The sequence below is a fragment of the Castor canadensis genome, chromosome 13 (assembly GCF_047511655.1).
Source record: "Castor canadensis chromosome 13, mCasCan1.hap1v2, whole genome shotgun sequence".
Classification (NCBI taxonomy): Eukaryota; Metazoa; Chordata; class Mammalia; order Rodentia; family Castoridae; genus Castor; species Castor canadensis.
Genome location: NC_133398.1, coordinates 122641991 through 122662538, shown reverse-complemented (window position 1 = coordinate 122662538; position 20548 = coordinate 122641991). Strand labels below are relative to the sequence as shown.

The 20548-nt window shown below is 43.3% G+C and overlaps 1 protein-coding gene across 4 annotated transcripts in view; it reads right to left on the bottom strand.

Moving 5' to 3' along the window:
* Fam120a (family with sequence similarity 120 member A) overlaps positions 1-20548 on the bottom strand; it is a 99838-nt gene that overhangs the window by 45475 nt on the left and 33815 nt on the right. For all 4 annotated transcript variants that reach the window (XM_074052521.1, XM_074052523.1, XM_020186598.2 and 1 more), the window contains exons 4-7: positions 19490-19618; positions 18544-18640; positions 5943-6040; positions 5528-5811 (exon numbers count right to left, since the gene is read on the bottom strand). In XM_074052521.1, coding sequence (XP_073908622.1) covers positions 5528-5811; positions 5943-6040; positions 18544-18640; positions 19490-19618 — 608 coding nt within the window. The remainder of the gene's footprint in view (positions 1-5527; positions 5812-5942; positions 6041-18543; positions 18641-19489; positions 19619-20548) is intronic.

The following is a 20548-nucleotide window of genomic DNA, read 5'->3' as shown; positions in this document are numbered from 1 at the left end:
AATATGTCTGATGATAAAATTCCGACTCAGAGAGAAGGAAACTATACTCATTTAAAAAAAAGGGAAAAAAAGGCACACCACATGCAAGAATGTAGCAAGTGAGCAACAAAAGATCCACCCTGGCCCCAAATGCAGGGAAGCCCAGCGGGACACAGGGCAGGCTTTTGCAAGTTGTCAGAGAGCTACTTTAAGGCATCACTCAGTAGGGATTTGCGGTGTGAAAGCCGGCAATAATCTCTCCTAGTCCTAAACAACTTCCTCTCCACATTGCTAGGTAGCAGAGTGGTGGTACTGGAAGGGAACATGGCAGTGTGCGTCTTCCCCCAGTACGTCATGGAGCAGAAAAAGGAGCATCACATGAACTAAAAGCTGTGTCAACAGGAAAGAGCAAAGTCAAACAAAACCAATGTGGAAAAAGTAAGTCATTAATTTTAGAAAGGTAAAAGATCCAGTCTACAGTAGAAATGTGGGGAGTGTGTGTACAGAATTTTCACTGTTAATACGTTCCAAATCAACAGAACAACCAGAAGGCTCTATGCCCATAGGTGGTAGGAAGGCATGGGTCCAGGGTGGTCTCACTTGACAGGCTCTCAGGCTGCTCCAGCAGACCCAGCCTGACTAGGTACTGCCCCTCTACTAAGGGATGATAAACAGGGGAACTACAGAATCGGATATGCCAACATGTCTCCCCGCCCCTTACCAAGCTAACAAACAGCCTGAATTCTTTTTCTTCCCCGGAACAGGGAAGCATAAAAGGTTAGAAACAGAGAAAACGCTTTCCTGTGCAGGAGTGAGACATGACTCCCACTCACTTTTTTCACAGGCTTCTCAGGACTACTCACTGCCCTGGCAGTCCTGTGTGGTCATAGAGCTAGCCCCCTGCAGCCTATGAGTGAAGGTTCTGAGATACCTAACTGTGAGCCACCGTCTGTTGTGACAAAATCAATACAAAACATATAAATGGTCAGAGGATAGCTAACACAAATGCAAGCCCCTGCAATGTCATAGATCAAAGTTAATTTTTCCCAACACATAAAATTCAAAACTGTTTCTATAAGAAGGTATTAAAAATGTTACCCCAAGTTTTAAAAACTCAAAACATAAATGTGAAACAGACATTTGTCTGGCACAAGAGCCCAAAAATTTGAAAGATAAACCTAGAGCTACATATAGTAAACAAGTCCCTCAGCCCCTAGCCTGTCTGTGCCCCTGATTCCACAGCAGGGAAACATGGAATTTCTTGAACCACAAGGTTTCTGTCAGCACTCAAAGCAGAAGAAAAATACACAGCACCTTAAAGGAAGAGACATATATATGTCAAGCACATGTTTCTTGAGATAGCAGGTCAAGAGGAGAAGACAAAATCATTTTTCTGATACCCAGCAGCCTACCTTCTTTGGATCATCTTACACAACCTGGATGTGGTCCTTCAGGAGTCATGTGTTGTTAGCATGGGTGGGGGGGTGCTGCAAAGTGTATGCAAGATGCTGCCATGTTACCATGCTACTGTAACTCAAAATCAGCAATGCTTACTGCTTCTGCATTGGGCTCTCTTTCCACTTAAGAAGCACATATTAATGTACAAGAAAATGAGACAAATCTATACAAATAAGGTCACAAAATTGAAGTTAGTCTTCTCTCTGAATAGGACTTTTACATACTCATACAGAAATGCCAGCAATAATATGCAAAAACAATGAAGCAATATTAAGTTCATAAAATATTAAGCATTACATATATATTTGTACTATATACCTATCTTCAAGCACAAATAAATACACATGTAATTAGGTAAGTATATTAAATACAAAAAAGGAAGAAAATGAAAAGGGCAAGTTGTTCCTAAGACCTTATTATTTTAAAAAATACATTTTAGTATATACAGAGAAAATTAAGGTGCTTGAATATTCACCAGTTTTGAATACAGTTGCCTTTATGGAAGTGGGATCATGGAGTATTATCTATACTGTATTTTTCAAAGTCTGAATTTTATATACCTTTAATCAAGATGCTAATTAGAAGAGCTATGCAAAACAAAGAATAACTTCCAAGTTAGCAACCTCATTTTGATTCATATTCCAGAAGCCCAAATTAATCTATGAAAATAATATCAATAAAGACCTCTAACAATGATTCAACTGTTATTGAATCCTTTGGTTGAATTAAGATTAACCAAAACCAGACTAAAAAGGTCTGGAAGAGGCCAGAAAGAAGAACAAGAATTGTAACAAAGAATAGAGCAAGCAGTGGGTGCTGTTGCTGTATTGAAGGAATAGGAGAGAATAACTATTCACTTAGAAATCAGCCCATTTCTTTCTTATTTTACTGGGAAACTGTCATGGGCCTAAGTAAGTGGCTGGTTCATCACTGCTAAGGCACTGTCCTATTTTCCTCCACAGAACACAAACAGCACTAAAGACAAGAGTGTATCTCTGTGGAAGATGCCTATTAAACTCAGGCCTAGACTCCCCCTAGACATGCCCATGCAGCTCACCTCTAATCTTTGCTGGAAAATTACCTCCAGCAGCCACAGAGGACGGCTGCCCACACTGTAAGAGCCCCTTGCCCAACTGCCATGACTTCCACTTCAAAAGCACAGCAGGACAGAGCTACTTAATACCTTTCCCAGGTGGAGAAACTGAAATGGTGAGAAAGGCTCTAAAAAATAAAGGGAAATGAAGGACCTGCCCCGTGCACCATTGGCCGTAGCCAGTGTGAGTTGCCCCTGTCTGCAAGAAAGGTCAGCAGTGAGCATCTGCAATCTTCACAGCCTCAGGGGGCACCTGCAGTTCCTTAGGGCAAGTCCCTGATCCAGGTGATGTAACCCTGTACAGAGGGCCCCTCCTGACAACACTGCTGCAGTGCACAACCCACCTTCCTGCAGGTATAGAACACATCTCCACAAAAGGTGGCTGAGGCTCTCACAGTCCTTTGGGCAAGGCTCAGGGTCTAGGGGGACCTGCATGGAGTCCTCTGACCCTCCTCTCTCTACCCACAACCCTCTCCATGGTTTAAGAACAAGTGTTTGATGATTTTATGTGTTTTTTTTTTTTTTTAAAAGGTATCTTTCTTTTTTTTGGTGGTGGTACTTGGGTTTGAACTCAGGGCCTCACATTTGCTAGGCAGGCACTCTATGACTTGAGCCACTCTGCCAACCCATTTTTTGTTGGGTATTTTTAAGATAGGGTCTTGCAAACTATTTGCCCACATCAGCTTCAAACTGTGATCCTCCTGAGCCACTGGTGCCTGGCAAAAAAAAAAAAAAAAAAGGTACCTTTCTAAAGTGTTTTAAGTTGCATTCCTTTGAAATCCTTGGTGAGGGTCTTGATTAAATGAGTGGATCACTTCCCTTCCCTCAAGACCATCCTAAAAGACAGTGTAGGTACAGGGTTCTAATTCAAGTCCAAACCAAAGGTAAACATCCTGACTTGTTACTCTTTCCAAATTGTGTTTGAGATGGGTCTTATTATGTTGCCTAGACTGACCCTGAAACGCCATGCTCAAGCAATTCTGCTGCCTCAACCTCCTGAGTACCTGGGACTATAGGCACATGCCATCATACCCAGATTCTTTTTTTACTTACTAATGTAATTCTCTGTTGTTATGCAGACTCAAGCTGCACATAATACACACCATATACAATGCATTTAACAAGCTAGAACCCTCACTGAAAAACATGAAAACTTTCTTTTCTTGGCCTCTGTCACTTACATAAGCCCAATTATACCATATCACCTGCCATAAGGAGGCTTTGACCCCAAGGCTTCAGATACAAGTACCCTTATCTTTTCTACCTTCCTTCCTTACATTTCTAACATGGTATCTTATTTATTACAAGCATGGAAACAGATTCAAGGAAACTAAATCTCTGTTGAGTCATACAACTTGAATCCAACCTTTTGATTCAAGGTAGCATGTACACTGAACCATCTGCAGAATACTTCATATCCTGCAAAACACAGCCCACCAGACACTGAGCAATTCACACCCCCAGTTGCAAAAGCAAGATTTGTCTCCAGAAAACAGTAGAAGTACAACATCTGGGTAAAGACGATGGGAACTTCAAGAGCTCAGAGAGAGACCAATTCCTAAAGGTCTAGGAAAAGCTACCCAGAACCTTTAGAGCAGCTAAGAACTGAATACATAGGGATGAAGGGAAAGGCTCAGGCAATCCTACTTGGATTTTGCCCTAACTGGATGGGCAACACGTTGTCTTCTGAATGCCCATCCTAAGGAGAAAGACAGCCTCAAGGTCCATGGTCAACACCCACCCTCCCCAACCTGGTTTCCATATCTCTGGCACTGGCATAGCTCTCTGACTATAAAGCTTTTTTCTTTTGCCTTTTTGCCTCTGCCAATGTTTCATAGTTTAGAGAGAGTATTTCTTTTTCAGATGGACCTGCATTGTACAGATACTTTCATCTTGCTGATATAAGTAAATTTTTAAAAGAAAACACACAGCACCTCAGAACTCTAGAGTAGAAGGATTTCTTGGGCCACCTGTCAGTTGTTCTTAGACCTGTGCTAGAGGTTTACCACAGCGCTTGCTTAAAATGCTGATTTCTGGGCCCCAACCCAGAGATTATGGTTCAAAAGGTCTTAAGTCTATCATCTTGCTAAACTGTTGATTTAAAAATATACATGCTAAATTTCAATTCTTAACTCCATTTTGGAGTCCTACGACTGCAAATATAGCAAGTGACCATCTGTAAATTTCATGCTTCTCCACTGTAGTCAGGGCAGTGGCATCGGGGTGGTAGAGAACACTGCGGGCACCAAAGCTCTGGCTCAGCAGACACATACCTCCGCTTTGCAGGTGAACACTCAAAGGACAGAGAGGATTTTAGGGGGACACACCAGCAAGAATTTGCGTGAAGGATGAAAGCTAGAAACTGTCTCAAGTTTTTTATGTCCGAGATACAGGATGTAACGTCTACCAGCCCTGCTACAAATGGATGTAATATTAATCTACTCCATAAAGTATAGTTCAAACTAAAGACAAGGAGACAAGAGACTCAAAGGAAACTTTTCTTTCCTTTTTGGAAAACAAAGACTAATTTACGGGGGGGAGCAGAGTATTTAAGATTTCCTTGATCAGATTTTATATTTGTGAATTTCATTACTCCTCAGGAAGAACAGTTCTATGAGTTGTTAAATTTAGAGAAGGACAGGAGCTTCTTTCTCCCAGGGACTGGAAAGTTAATGCTGCCAGGGCAGCAGGGCTCATGTATGTGAGGGTCAGCAGCACCACCCCAAGTAAACCCCTATGTTCCAGGCGTCACACAAGCTAACACCCCCGGAAGGTTCACTGCGCCTCTGGGCTGGGACAGTGAAGACCTGGCATCATGAGGGCACCATGGAGTGGCCGATCTTCCTCCTTCCTACCTATTCAGGGAGTGCAGTCTGAGCACAGAGTGCAGTGCCTACCTGCAGCAGATGCCTCTGAGAAAAGCACCCGAGCAGCTGTTGCAGAAGGGAGCCCCCCAGGTCACAGGCACTGGGGAGGACTGTGACTGCACACACTCACTTGGTCGCCCCTCCACTGCCCTCGTCATTATCTGAGGATGACGATGTAGAAGAACCAGGGAAGTAGGTGGAATCCACATGATTGGGGCTGCCGCCCTGGGCCGGGTTGATGGGCGAGGACCGCTCGTACAGTGGCGTGTGCTTCCCCTCATGAGGAATGTTGCTGTAGCTGTTCTGCTCCGTCATGCTCTTCCCACTCGTATCCAGAGTGAGGGCCGGCTCAGTGAGGCTGTATGGGTATGGACCCTGGCCTGGGGCACCCCCTGGGCTGGGCACCTGTGGGGCCTGAAGCACAGGGCGGTCAGCACTCGAGGCAACTATCTCATCTATCAAATCCAAGAATTTTAATAAACTTGTATTCATTAAAATGTAACCTCCAAGGCCCACAGCCCCACTGGCCTCCAGGGATGCCTTACCGTGGGTTTTGCTTGCAGAGAAGTCTGTGGAATGTTGAGCATCTGAGGGGGAACATATGGTGGCACCATCCCAGGCATTCCAAATGGATTTGGTCTGGCTGTTCCAGCAACATGGGAAGAAAATAATAAAACAACTGTTAATAGCATGCCATCTCCCCAGGACATCCCTGGGGCCAGCCCACGGCCCAGTGTCTTGTCCCTCTCAGACACCAGCACTGCTCGTCCCACTTCTCAGACGTTTTTATAAACCAGGGTTGAACATGTGGTTTCTGACCTGCAATTTCAGCAGAACCAGAAGGCCTGGCTTCTTCAGCTTTCTTTAAAAATGGAACAAAACCAGATCTCTCTTAACTTGATGCTCCCTCTTTAAGCAGCAGGAGTACTTCTCCAGCCTCTGATCTGGAGGCAAGAGGAGCACAGCCCACAACTGCCACTGCTCACGGGGTGTACTGCCAAATAAACACACACACAAAATCCCAAGCTCTGCCTCTCACTCTTTGAAAGCAAACTTCCACTGTCGAGCTGACAAGGAACTTCAAAGGCAATACAAGTCAGGGTGAAACCAGTACTCTGAATGCTGGACACATTGTGCAGACCCTGTGGACCCACAGCCCACTGAGACTTAGCACAGTCCTCAGAGGCGAGGAGAGAAGCACAGACTGTTGCTCATTTCCTCCCACCTGATGAGGACTGAAACTCAGAAACTATGCTCTACCTGGAGTTCCCATCTCCAAGGGCCTGCAGCTCTCAAGCCCTGAAATGCCAAAACGAGCCTTTGATCCTGGTTCTCACTAAGGAAGAAATCTTGGCACAGCTTCCACATTTGTACCAAACAAAGAAAACTGCTAGGAGTAGTGAGACGCACATGTGCTCTTGGGCACACTCACACACATGAATGCACTCACGCACAAGCAACAAGTCCATTTAGGTCTGCACCTCTGAGAGTGAGGTAAAAATTGCTAGAAATGTTCAAGGCTCACTCTCCAAAACTATGATAAAATTCAGCCAAAACTCTAATACTATAATTCAAATCACTGTAAAATCTTATTTATCAACTCTTGTAGCTGACCTTCCATACCTAACTTCTGAATAGTAAAAATGAAACGCTTGGTTCATTGATTATGCAGCAGCAACTATCAGGTAAAGATGATCATTTTTGTGTCATTCTACTTTTAGTCACTACATGATGAAAACATCCTGAAAAGCCCAAACCTTCCTATAAACAAACAAACCTATCAACCAATATTATAACATAAAACCAAAGATTACCACTGTAATCCATGACCTCGAACAAGCCTTTGTGACTCACAGAACATGTCAAAACTCTGTAATAACTGAAGTAGTCTCTATGTTTTCCTGAAGGCTGAAGAAATGCCTAATCAACGAGGCTTTCCTCTAAATCAGTTGTTTTCTATGCCACACGCAGCTGAGCAGAAGCAGTTTCTCCCTTCTCTGAGACAAAAGCATCTTTCTCAGATGAGACACCAGGCCCACAGTGGAAGCAACACTTGCTGGTGTCCAATTTTCTTTCTTTCACTTAACATGCTTACAGACTGGCTTTTGTTAGAAAAGCAGGCAGCAGAGAGAGTAAGAATAGGAGGAAAAAAAATGCAGAAAGAATGTCCAATTAATACAAAAGTATTTTTATACCTTTAAATATTACAGACTTCATTAGAACTGCACAGAAAAGCAACAAGCCAGGCAGCCTTTGAGGTGTCTGCTGACTTTTGTCCAAGACCCCAAAGACCCACCTTTGAATCGTCAGGCCCAAGTAGAGCTGCCCAGATTTTGCTCTAGACAATACTTTTTTTTTTAAGGAATGGCGTTATCTAGAACCTCTACCTTGAACTACAGTCAGCCATACCCCAGCCCCCACTCCTAGCCCAACCTAACAGACTCTTCTGAGCAGTCACATTAAAGAGACATGAAATAATAAGCTTAGACACAAAACAGGATGCTTTTTAAAAAAAAATGCTATAATGTAAACAAATACCACTGTATTTGTATAGGGTAACCCTAAAACCAGAGCTCTGAAAAAAATGGCGGGGGGGGGGGGAATAGAACTGGGGTTTGAACTCAGGGCCTTGCACTTGCTAGGCACTCTACCATCTGACTCTACCCCAGTCCCTTATTGTTTTCAGTCATTTTTCAGATAGGATCTTGCTGCCTGTGCCACTTGTACACAGATGGGATGACAGCTGTGCACCACCACACCTGCCTTATTTGCTGAGATGGGTCTTGCTAACTTTTTGCCTGGACTGGCTTCGAATCATGGTCCTCCTGACCTCTATCCCCCAAGTAGCTGGGATTACAGATGTGAGCCACCACATTTGGACAAGCTTTGAAATTTTTGATTTAAGGATTAAATAAATCAATATAATCCCTGCCAACACTAGTTTTCAATGCTTGCAAAAATCCAAAGTAAAAATTTCCAACTATTATAAATGTATTTCAAAGGACGTATTTACTAAGTATCAGTGTTAAAAAGAGATGAAGGCACAAAGTCATGGTGAGGCTCTCCTTTAATCTGTCCCAATTTACTACAGATAAGTACTTTCCAGAAAGGCAGGGATAGGCCTGGAGCACAGGGAAGGGGCAGGGGATGGTCTGGCTGTAACTTCAGGGAAAAGCCAAACAGAGCCAAGTCCAGCAGGCCCAGCCTGAACTGAGACTAGATGCAAGGTCAAGGCCCAGGAAGACTGTGGAGGATGGGCTAGCAAAGCTGACATCCACCCAGAGCTGGTGGATAGGCCAGACCATGTGGAGAAGCCCATGGTCAGCACTGAGAAGAAACCCAATCATGGAAGGCTTTGAGACCTGAGAGATGATCAGATTGAGGAAGACTAAGTCCAAGGAAGTAAAAAGTAAGACCATGAATAAAGTGGGAGGGCGCATTCTGTGTAGCACCTGAAAGAACTGGAACAATGCACAAATTAAACTGAGGAAGCCTATCTCAAGTTACCAGAAGCTCCAACTTTCTAAGAACCAGAGCAGTCACCAGTGAACAAGATTTCTTCACTGGGTGTTTACACAAGACTCTGGGGCATATATTTATCTGGCCTTTATGCCCCATCTGGCCTGCACTCAGTGACGACTGCCACCGATTTCAGTACAGTCCTCTTGGCCCTTTTTGTCTTCTGTGCTGGAGCCATCTTTCTATCCCACACACCTGCCTGGATCTGCAAAAGCCAGTCCTCCCTTAGATGGTGTGTTAGGAGACAGCAAGTACCCCTTCTTCCCCTGAACGGTTTAACCTGTCAACTGTCCCTCCCATTCATCAAGTGACCTGAGGCAGCCTGGGGGACCAGTGCTTGACCTATCCTGTCCTCTTCTACCTCCCTAGCCCTGAAGAAGGGAGCTGGGGTCCTCTGCTCATGAATGCAGTCTGGGAGCTTGAGTGTATTGCTGAGGGTAACCTCAGCCATTTTGCTGACACTCCATCTAGGAGTTTGTGGTCCACCCACCCTGAAGCCATTCTCCGAAAGCGAGTGTGCACCACTCTCCTGTGCCGCTATCACCTCCGTCTCCTCTTAGACCAGCCAAGGCTGAGTACAGGACCTCCCTCCGCACCACCAACAGCCCCATAGCATCATACAACAGTGAAGACCCCATCCAGGGCCCCAGCTTGGTTCCCCCACTCTGTTTCATCTGCATATTCAACTGCCTACATCCACTAAATGCCTTAAGATTTGTGTTCAGAACAGTTCTCCAGATCTTCCTCCTCCACGAGTCTCTATCTCACAACAGGTACCAGCACCTGAAGCACTCAGGCTAAAACTCGGAGCCATTCTTCCTCAGTCCTTTTTCACTCAGCTTCCACACCCAAGCATCAATACCTGTTCACCTGCTTCCCCAGTCTGTGAAAGCCACCTCATTCCTCTACCTCCTGCTATGGAGACCTCCAACTACTGCCAGGGCTCTCTACACTGGCCCCATACTAACCCACTCTACACAACAGTCATGTGGCCAAATGCACACCACCTCCCAGATCACAACTCTTTAACAAGAGCATTTCCTTAGTCTGGAAAAGGTGGGGAGATAATGCTAAATGTTAAAACTTTCCCCTGAAGAACTAGACAAGATCATTCATCATCACTACTGTCTATTAAACATTGTGTTCCAAGCCCCAGCTGATACAGTAAATCAGAAAGATGGGACAGAAGATATTAACTCTAGAGGATATAATTACCCAAAGGAATTTACAAATCAGTGATAAAAACTATTAAAAACTAAGCAAAGTTGCTTAACACAAAATTAATCGGCAAAGTAGTGTGCATTCTAAACAGTTTGAAAATAGCACCCTATTTCAAAATACTTAGCTATTTATGAAGAAAGCTAAAGTTTATTGAACATATTCAAAACTATTTAAGTCAAGAGAAATTTAACCTTTTCTAGAATATACTCTACAATAAATACATTTATCTTCTCCAAACTGATCTGCAGAGTTACTGCAATTCCAATCAACACTTCCTCAAGAAGCACAAAAGTTATATGAAAGTGAAAGGATCATCAATAGTACCCCCCGCAGAACTAGTAAACTGCCCCACCAGATAGCAAGTATTACCACAAGGCTCTGGTAACAAGGACAGCAGAAATTCAACAGGACCACAGACAGACCCTTGTAGAGACTGATGAGAGCCCCAGGCAGCCTGCTCTTGAGCAGTGCTGAGGCAGCAGGTCACCCATGAGACCTTCTTGTTTACACCAAAAGCAAAATTCAGCGCAGAAGATTTAACAGGCAAAACCACAGAAAAAACTTTGAGAAGAGTCAAGGGCAAGGCAATCAATGGGCCCCCTATTCTTGGCATATCAGAAGTAGGAAATGCCCAGCATGGTTGCTTCTCCTCCCCATTACAGAGGGGCTGGGAAGCAAACCTCAGACATGCTGTCTTTTCATCTGTAAACATAAAAGAGGACTTCCTAACAGAGCAAACAACAAAGGAAAATGTGTCAGTATCTAACATTAAGACTAAAATCTAGTATCAAAGAGAGAGAAATACAATCCACAACTATATACCTGTATACCTGACAAAGGACTAGTAGCCAATATATATCAAATATTTCTATGAATCAACACAAAAAGAAAAACAGCTGAACAGAAACATAGGCAAATGCAATTACACATTTTATAATATGGGAACCACTTATAGATCCATAAAACACAGTTACAGAGTCTCAGCTTCATTATGAACCTTTAATTTATCTGAATTAGTAATGATCAATGAAACTGAAATCAGCCTGGGATATGATTCCACAATCACCAGATGAATAAAGAATATGGAGCAACTACAGGGCTCCTTACTTCTGCCAGGAGAATAAATTGGTATACCCAGGTGTGAACAAGACCCACAAGTCTGCCAAAACCTCAGAGCTGGGCATAGCAGGCCATATGCAAGAAAGTTCACAGTAACACTGTCTGCAATGGTGACCAACTGGAAATAGCCCAATTGTCTGTCAACTGCAGAATGAATAAATAGTAATACTATTTATTCTAATATTACATATTACGTAATTTGTTATATTAATATATCATAAACAAACTGTTACTATGAATTATGTCATATAATACAAATTTTAATATTACTTAAGTGTGATGCATTTCAAAAAATGAACTATACCAACAGAGATGAAATCCAACATGAATACTGGGTTAAGAAAAGCAAGCCAGAAGAACACGTTATATGATTTCACCTAATGAGTACCCAGGGACATAGACACTGAGAGGGAGAGAGGGAAGGAGGAAGAAAGAAAGAGTATTACTGCAAAATTTATGGTAGGAAGATGGGGGTGTGACCAAAGCAACAAACAGAGGGCTAAAATATTAGCAAGAGTTTACTGATACTCTATGATGTTGAAGTTTTTACAAGTAGAAATCCTCGAATGAACCCTCACCATCCTACATCTAGAACCTAATGGCCCCTGCACTGCAGCTCTCAGTACCATCTGACCACTCTTCCCTGCTTCCTCGATCCAAGCAGTCTTCTTTTTTTTTTTTTCATTTTTCTTTTATTATTCATATGTGCATACAAGGCTTGGTTCATTTCTCCCCCCTGCCCCCACCCCCTCCCTTACCACCCACTCCACCCCCTCCCTCTCCCCCCCCCCAATACCCAGCAGAAACTATTTTGCCCTTATTTCTAATTTTGTTGTAGAGAGAGTATAAGCAATAATAGGAAGGAACAAGGGGTTTTGCGGGTTGAAATAAGGATAGCTATACAGGGCATTGACTCACATTGATTTCCTGTGCTTGGGTGTTACCTTCTAGGTTAATTCTTCTTGATCTAACCTTTTCTCTACTACCTGTTCCCCTTTTCCTATTGGCCTCAGTTGCTTTTAAGGTATCTGCTTTAGTTTCTCTGCGTTAAAGGTAACAAATGCTAGCTAGTTTTTTAGGTGTCTTACCTATCCTCACCCCTCCCTTGTGTGCTCTCGCTTTTATCATGTGCTCAAAGTCCAATCCCCTTGTTGTGTTTGCCCTTGATCTAATGTCCACATATGAGGGAGAACATACGATTTTTGGTCTTTTGGGCCAGGCTAACCTCACTCAGAATGATGTTCTCCAATTCCATCCATTTACCAGCGAATGATAACATTTCGTTCTTCTTCATGGCTGCATAAAATTCCATCCAAGCAGTCTTCCTTTGCTTACACCATGACCTCCCACCTGGGGATCATTGCAAATGATGATGCCTCTGCATGGAATATATTTGCTCCCATATCCATGCCTTGCTAAACCCCTCCAAACCTCACCCTCAACATCAATTCATCAAAATTGAACCCTAGCTTAATTATACTGATTCAATCAAGGTGGTCTTCCTTGAGCTACCTGTCCTTATTCTTAAAGGATTCTTTGGTGTCTATCTTCCCCAACAGCCTATACGCTTTTCCATCTGGCTTATCTCACTGCACAGTACCCAGCAGTGCTAGGCAGAGGTGAACAAACCACTGAGTCTTTACTTGCATAATGCATGTGCACCTACAAACACGATGCCATACACAATATTTTACTGCAATAAACGTGCTTTATGCTTCGCTATTGCTCCTTCCCCTACCCCAGGCAACCACTGATCATTTTAATCAGTTCTGTAATTTCCTATGGAAACATGGAATCCCACAGTATAGAGTCTTTTCAGATTGGCTTCTTTTATTAATAAAGTGTATTAAAGATTCCTGTGTCTTTTCATGGCTAAACAGCTCATTTCTTTTTAGTGCTGAATAATATTCCATTATCTGGTTGTGCCAAAGCTGATTTTATCCATTCACCCACCTTGGTTGCTTCCAAGTTTGGGTAGTTATGAATAAAGCTGGTATGAACACCTAAGTGTAGCTTTCAACTCCTTAGGATAAGTTCCACAAACACACATTCTTACATATAATAAGAGTATGTTTCATTTTGCAAAACAAACAAACAAAAAAACAGCCAAATTGTCTTGAGCAAACTGTCTCGAGCCATTTTGCATTCTTATCAGCAAAGGGGGCTCCTACTATCCCACATCTTCTCCAGCACTGGTGCTGCCAGGGTCTTATATTTCAGCCATTCAAACAAGTGTGTATTGGGAGCTTATTTACTTTTCACAAGAAGGCCATCCAGAAGAATGGATGATTCTACAATCTCAATGGACCTTGACTTCACTTGTGTAGTTTTAAAAACATACACCAGGACTGGCTTGTGCCCACAGATGTGTGGGCCCCTAGCACCTGCATTATTTGTCACTTGTTTGTTTTATTGGCCATATTAGGTTTTGAACTCGGGATCTTGTGCTTGCAAGGAGTCATGCCTCCAGCCCTTTCTACTTTAGTTATTTTTCTAGTAGAATTTCACATTTTTACCTCTTGTTTACATCTACCATGTAGCTGGTGTAACAGACACACCCACCATGCCCCACTTGTTGGTTCAGATGGGGTCTGGCTAACTTTTTGCCTAGGCTGGCCTTGAACTTTGATCCTCTTGATGACCACTTTCTGAGTAGCTAGGATCACAACTACTCAGGAATTGCTGCAATTTGTAAAATAAAATTTCCACCAATGATTTTGAAGCTAGTGATTTAAATCACATATTCTGAAGACTCAACTGCCTGTCTTATTTGTGCTGTGTTTGGAATGGTAGCTTCCTGGTGAGCTATCACAGACTGTGTGCTGTGACAGAAAGGAAATATCGCCATTATCCCCAAAGCAGTAGGCACTAGCACAGTGTTTATGACAGTGAATGATTGAAAAGTAAGTACTCGAGGCACCTGTACTTACTATTAAAAATCTAAGTATAGATGATTCCTGGGACCCGTGGCACAACAGAAGTATGAACTGGAACTCATTCCTGTTTTACCCTTCAAAACTACCCCACATCTGTAGCTCAGTGTAAGTGCATGCCTAGTATGCAGAAGCCCCTGGCTTCCATCCCACCATGACAAAACACAAAACAGAAAAACCCATATCAACCAAGACTGCCAGGCCAGGAAGATTTTTTTGTTTTGTCTTATTTATTAAATATAGTTCTGTGGCTCAGATGTTGGACCATCTCTCCAAAGGTAGTGGTGCTGAAAGTTTCATGGTAGTATCAGGCCTAGAAGGTGGTCCTTTGTCAACGGAGGGTGCTGTTCTGGAGGGGACTAAGTAACTTCATAGTAGTTCTCTTGGAAGTGGTTACAAAGTCTGAGCCCAGCTGAGGCAAAAAAAAAAAAGGCAAGAGACTATCTCAGAAATACCCAACACACAAAAAAAGTGCTAGTGGAGTGGCTCAAGTGGGAAAGCACCTACTTAGCAAGTGTGAGACCCTGAGTTCAAACCCCAGTACTGCCAAAAATAAAATAAAATAAAAAATAAGTAAAACTTCAGTCAGGCTTAGAAACCTCCAGTTAAAACTGGCTTAACCCATTTCCCCCCATGGCTGCTGTATGAGGTTTTTGGTTTTTTGTTTTTCGATTTTTTTTTTAATTTAATTTTATTTTTTTGTGGTACTGGGGTTTGAACTCAGGGGCTACACCTTGACTCACTCTACCAGTCCTTTCCTTCCTTTCTTTTGTTCATTTATTTACATGTGCATACATTGTTTGGGTCATTTCTCCACCCTACCCCGCTCCCCCACCCCAATGGTCCTTTTTTTGTGATGGTTTTTTTCAAGATTGGGTTCGTGAACCATTTGCCTGGGCTGGCTTCAAACCTCGATCCTCCTGATTTCTGCCTCCTGAGTAGCTTGCATTACAAGCTTGATTCACCCGTACCTGACTGCTGAATGATTTTTAAAATGTCTCTAAAATGCTGTATCTATTCTAACTTCTTCAGTCTTGAATGGAGCCATTTTCCTGTAGGATGACTTGATGGAGCACAGTTGCTTCTAGGAGCGCTCACCAAGGACCACTCACAAGCCACATGCCACTGACAAAGACTGGATACATACTTGGGCTCTAACTTGGGGTACTAAGAAAGCACCTCCCCAAACTGACACTGCTTCCCCGTCTTGCTTCCACAGGGAGGGGTTGGTAGTAGGCAGAGTTAAAATCAGTAGCATGATCACCATACTGCTTGTGTTGCTCAAGTTACCAGAAAAAAAGAACTGAGCACTTTTCACAATGCCACCTGCCTTTTCGACCTCGCCAAGTTCCTTTCCAGTGTCACCTACAGGCATGGCAGCCACATGCTGCCACTCTGACACTCTACACACCCCAACTCCTCACCCGGTGGCAGGGCTGGGCCTGATTTCCACCATAGCCAGAAGCATCAGGAGTCTTTTTAGGACCTACAGGGAGTTCTCACCTCCATCAGCCTCCCTGAAGACAGGGCATTAAACATCCCAAACTCTTTATCAATTACACCTTTCTTCCACAAACCTCTGTGCCGCAAAAGAGAAAATGAAACTGAATAGAGTAACTCCATCTACAAAGCACTTACCTAAAATGTCTTTACTGATTAATTAAGGACATGGCAGGACATATTTAAAACTCACCTTTGTTTATTCAAGACGTCTTCAAAACGGTCATCATTAGCCTAAGTCAATGCCAAACGTCAGGTGTGCAGTCATTCCTCAGTGTCCCCTGCTGGTTCCAAGAACCCAGCAGACACCAAAATCCACAGGCGCACAAGCCTCTTAAATGAAGTGCCATGCTGTTTGCATATTCTCTTAAATGCTTTAAATCATTTCTACATGATTTGTAATCCCTCAAACAATGTCAATGCTATGTAAATAGTTGTTACACTGTATCTTTACATAACAATAACAGGGAAGTCTGCATATATTCAGGATAGACACTGTTTTTTTTCTTTCCTCTTGAATAAACATTCCAGTTCCAAGTATACTATAATGACTGCTTAAACTATCTACCACAAAATAGTCCCATATGCTACAGGACAAAGATTCACATGCTAGCGGCTTGGTCCTCAGTTTAGTGGTACAGAAAGTGGTGGAACCTTCCAGAGATGGGCTTGGACTTGGGCTGTGACTCAAGTGGTAGAATACCTGTCTAGCAAGCATAAGGCCCTGAGTTCAAACCCCAGTACAGGGGAGAAAAAAAAACAGATGAGGCATATTGGAAGTCATAGGGGTGCTACTCTCAAAACGTATTATGTTATGGAACCCTAATCTCTCTCTGGCTTGTTGTTATGTGGTATGATCTCTCACTACAGCCACTGCAGTTCCATCTGTCACAGGGCCCTCACTAGAGCAGAGCTGATGCCAGTGATGTGTCCTTGAATTTCCAGAACAGAGCTTAGTAAACCTTTTTTTATAAAGTTACTCAGCTTCAGGCATTTTGTTATAGTAGCAAAAGATAAGAACAGATACACAAAAGGAACAGAATGTTGACAGAGACCCCTGAGGATGTCTGTCCCACCTCTGTGAGCAATTTCCAGGCTTCCTAACATTTCAACATTCCACCATCCATCCAATTATTCAGTGCCCTATACCAATTACACTATCTGTTATTGAACAAGCACTTCACTAACACACTTCACCTATGCTTTCTCTTAAGACTCATATAGTGGAGCCATTCTAATAAATCAGGGAGCCTGAGGCCAAAAGGTGGTAGGGTCAGGTGGGCCACAGGGCCTTGAGTTGGCTTCATGCTTTCCATCATTTGAACAGGCAACTATTAAACATCCCTTGTGTGCAAGGCATATAGCAGACAGACCTTACCTGAGATAACAGTGCATATCTAGTCTCTTTCTTTCCAACGCTTTGTGCACCTTGTCCCAAAACATACCTTATTATTTCATTCTCCAGATTTAAAAACGGTTAGTGAATTTCATTCACTTATCCACTGGGGATACGAAATGAGTCCTGGTTTCCTTAGCCCCTATTCTTAGGGTAGGAGGGGTGAAGAGGAGAGGCCGACAAGTGTGCAAGAACGTGCATATGATTACAGAACTGACACAGAACCCCTACTGGCCTCAGAGAAGGAACATGCATGCCTGGGTCTCAAACATCAGATGACCCAAACGCAAGAGGACCAGGGAAACAGAGCCCTCCAGGTACTAGCTGGTGCAAAGGCCCCAAGCAAAAGCCAACCTGGTTCATTCAAGACAGAAAAAGAAGGCTGGGCCTCAGGTAAGAAGAGCAGAATGTCAGGAGGAGCAGCTGGGTCAGGGGCAGGTGGGGTAAGGAGCTGGGAGTTTATTCCAAGAGTGATGGGAAGCCAGTGGGGGGCTTAAGCATAGTCTGACTCACATTTTTAAGCATTACTCTGGCTGCTGTGAGGAAAATATACAACTGAGTAAAGCAGAGTGCCCCACCAGGGAGCTGTGGCTGTCTATGCTGTCAACAGGGAGACTGGGGCAAGTGGAGCAGGCTGGGAAGGCCTGGCCCTCCTGCCCTTCCTCCTTCAGTCACAGCATCTAACAGGCCACACTGACTTACCCCTTCCCACCTGCACATACAGTCATACCACGCCAGCATGTCTCCAATATGTGTCCCGTGTGCCTGGTACATAGCTGGTACTGCATCTGAATCCATGAAGGAATCCTATCACAATCCAGGGCAGCTTTTAGGGACACTTCTCAACCTTGGCCTTAAACTTCTGAAACCAATAGAACATGAACATGCCTTGTTTTGCTAACAGCTAATATGAAGCAAACAGCTGAGGTACTACTTCTCAGACTTCCATTGCTCTGAATCTTGTATAAGGCAGAATTGATTCGGGAAAGAGAAAGGTACTCATAGCTAGTGCTTTCCAACCTCCTGTGAGACATCACACACAGGCAGGCTATAGGCTAACAGTCTGTAACTATTTTCAGTTCCCAATTTCAAATCTCTACCCTAAATCCGATCTTTTGCTAAAAAAGCAACAAAAGAGTTACAGTAAATCCCTGCCTTTATGGAGCTGTTTACAGATCCAGAGGCCTCCCATGTCCTCAGGGAACTCAGAGACACCAGACCTTTACACCACTATTATCTGCCAACCTGTATCTCTGTGGCCCTTCTCTAAGAAGTCTGCAAATTTGTTGTTGGTCTTCAATACTCTCAAGAATTACTAGGAAAGTGGACGGCACTTATTTGTGTAAATGCAGAAAATCATGCTTGCAAAGAATAAACCTACAGGATTCGATGATGAACAATTAAACCTCTAGATCATTTCATGATTCATACCGATCACAGAGAGCCTTATTTACTTACCTAAGTAATGTGGTGGATGAAATGACATAGGCTTACTAGTCGCTGAGTAATATCCAATTGCTCTCTTAAATCGAATAACTTTGTCATCTGTTCTAGACTGAAACAGATGTAGGAAAACCTTAGTTATGTCACTGGTCATGTGTATGATGAACATATTTTTTATAATTCACCACATGTATAATTCTCATGTAGCCTGTTGAGCTACATGAGAATATACAATGGCATTAAACCTTAATGTCATTGTAAGGTTAACCTTAGTGAAGGTTAAACCTTAAACCTTAGGGAAAAAAATCAAGAAATTACTACTTAAAATTCAAACCAAAATTAACTCTTAAAGCAACGTAGTTTGAAAGCAAAATTCTAAACTGGCAGCAGAGGTGGACTCTAGCTCTGACTTCTCTTGACTTTCCCTCTGCTCTGTCTCTGACCTCCCAAGGGGTTCGATCAGTCACCTGAAACAGGTGGAATGGACTGTAGCACAGATTGGGGATATGGCTGGCCAGGGTTTCGGCTCTCTAGAGTCAGGGCAGGAGTGCCCCCAAACTTCACCTAGTCTGTTAAAGCTTATTTGTTTACATGCCTTAATGGCTAAAAAAGAAAATCCCTTCATTACTTGAAGGGTACAGAAAATCAGAAATCCACAGTACCATGTGACCAATTTGATGCAGTTTATCTTGTGAAAACTCTGGAACACAGGTCTTATTAACATAGAGAACTTAGGAGCAGCAAAGACTCAGCAGTTATCTAAATTAATTCCTCTCCTGGTTAGGCTGGAAATGAGAATGGACAAGTGAGAAATGGCTGTGTCCACTCAGCCACCACAGGACATGCCAGGACAACCTCATCCTTTGGCCCTGCAAGTGCTCCCAGCACACCCAGTCAGCTTGTACCTCCTAACCTGGCCACACTGCCATGAAAGTCCTATGCTGTGAATCTGTGTGCTTACCTGTGAATGTTGGAAAACATCTTTAGCTATGGCATCCAGATCAGAGGTGTCCTGAATATTGCGAACATAGTCAGCTACAGCTTTGATCACTACATCGCAGGGTGGCAAGACCAACTGGTGGGCCCGGACCTGGGAAAACAAATGTAGGTATCAGTAGCAGGCATGGGCCCCAGAAACTCCAACACAGTGTGCCTGCTAGAATCCCCTCAAGGCCTGCTTACCACCCATGTGGGAGATCCTGTCCCTACAGCTTCCCTAAGTGTTATAGGTTCTTCAGCCCAAGAACTGGTTTTTCCTTCAGGTAATGAAGTACAACTCAACTGCTCAAACCCTGTTAGGTTAAAAGAGCACTGACAGCCTTTCCTCACTCCAGAGAGCTGAGAACAGGCTCCAAACCCCACAGCAAACTATGCACGAAGCAGCCCACAAGAAGCCATAGAGCCAACATTAGCTTCCTTTCTTCCCACATCAACAGACAAGAATACTACTCATGTGATCTTTGGACCTGAGCTCAGGACTCACTGAAACTGCAAGGATAAATGCAGTTACCAAGTGCCTGAATCCACCTTAAAAGGCCAAATTCAGCTTTGAACTGGAGAACAATGATTCCATTACCCATTGAGGGAAAGAAAGGCAAAGAACATGGAATAAAATGTTGTAATATCTCATTATCCAAGAATAGTTTCTAACAAAAAAGGTAAATTAACAGATTAAAAAGGGCAAAGCCATCTAAGGGCTAGCAGAGTAACAGCATCCCACCACTGTCCATATCCTGCTCTCCAGAGTCCATAAATATGGTGTTATGGGACAAGATGGAATTAAGATTGCCAGTCAGCTGATCTGAAGTGTGGAAAAGGATGCAAGCAGTTAATGTCAGAGTGAGACAGCTTTTAAAAAAAGGATATGGCCCGCTATTGCTGCCTTTGCCAATGGAGGAGGGGGCCACAAGCTTGGGAATGTGGGCAGCTGCTAAAAGCTGGAAAAGGTCAGGAAACATTGTCTCTGGAGATTTCACAAGGAACCAGAGACTGCTGACACCTTGATTTTAGCCCAGTGACA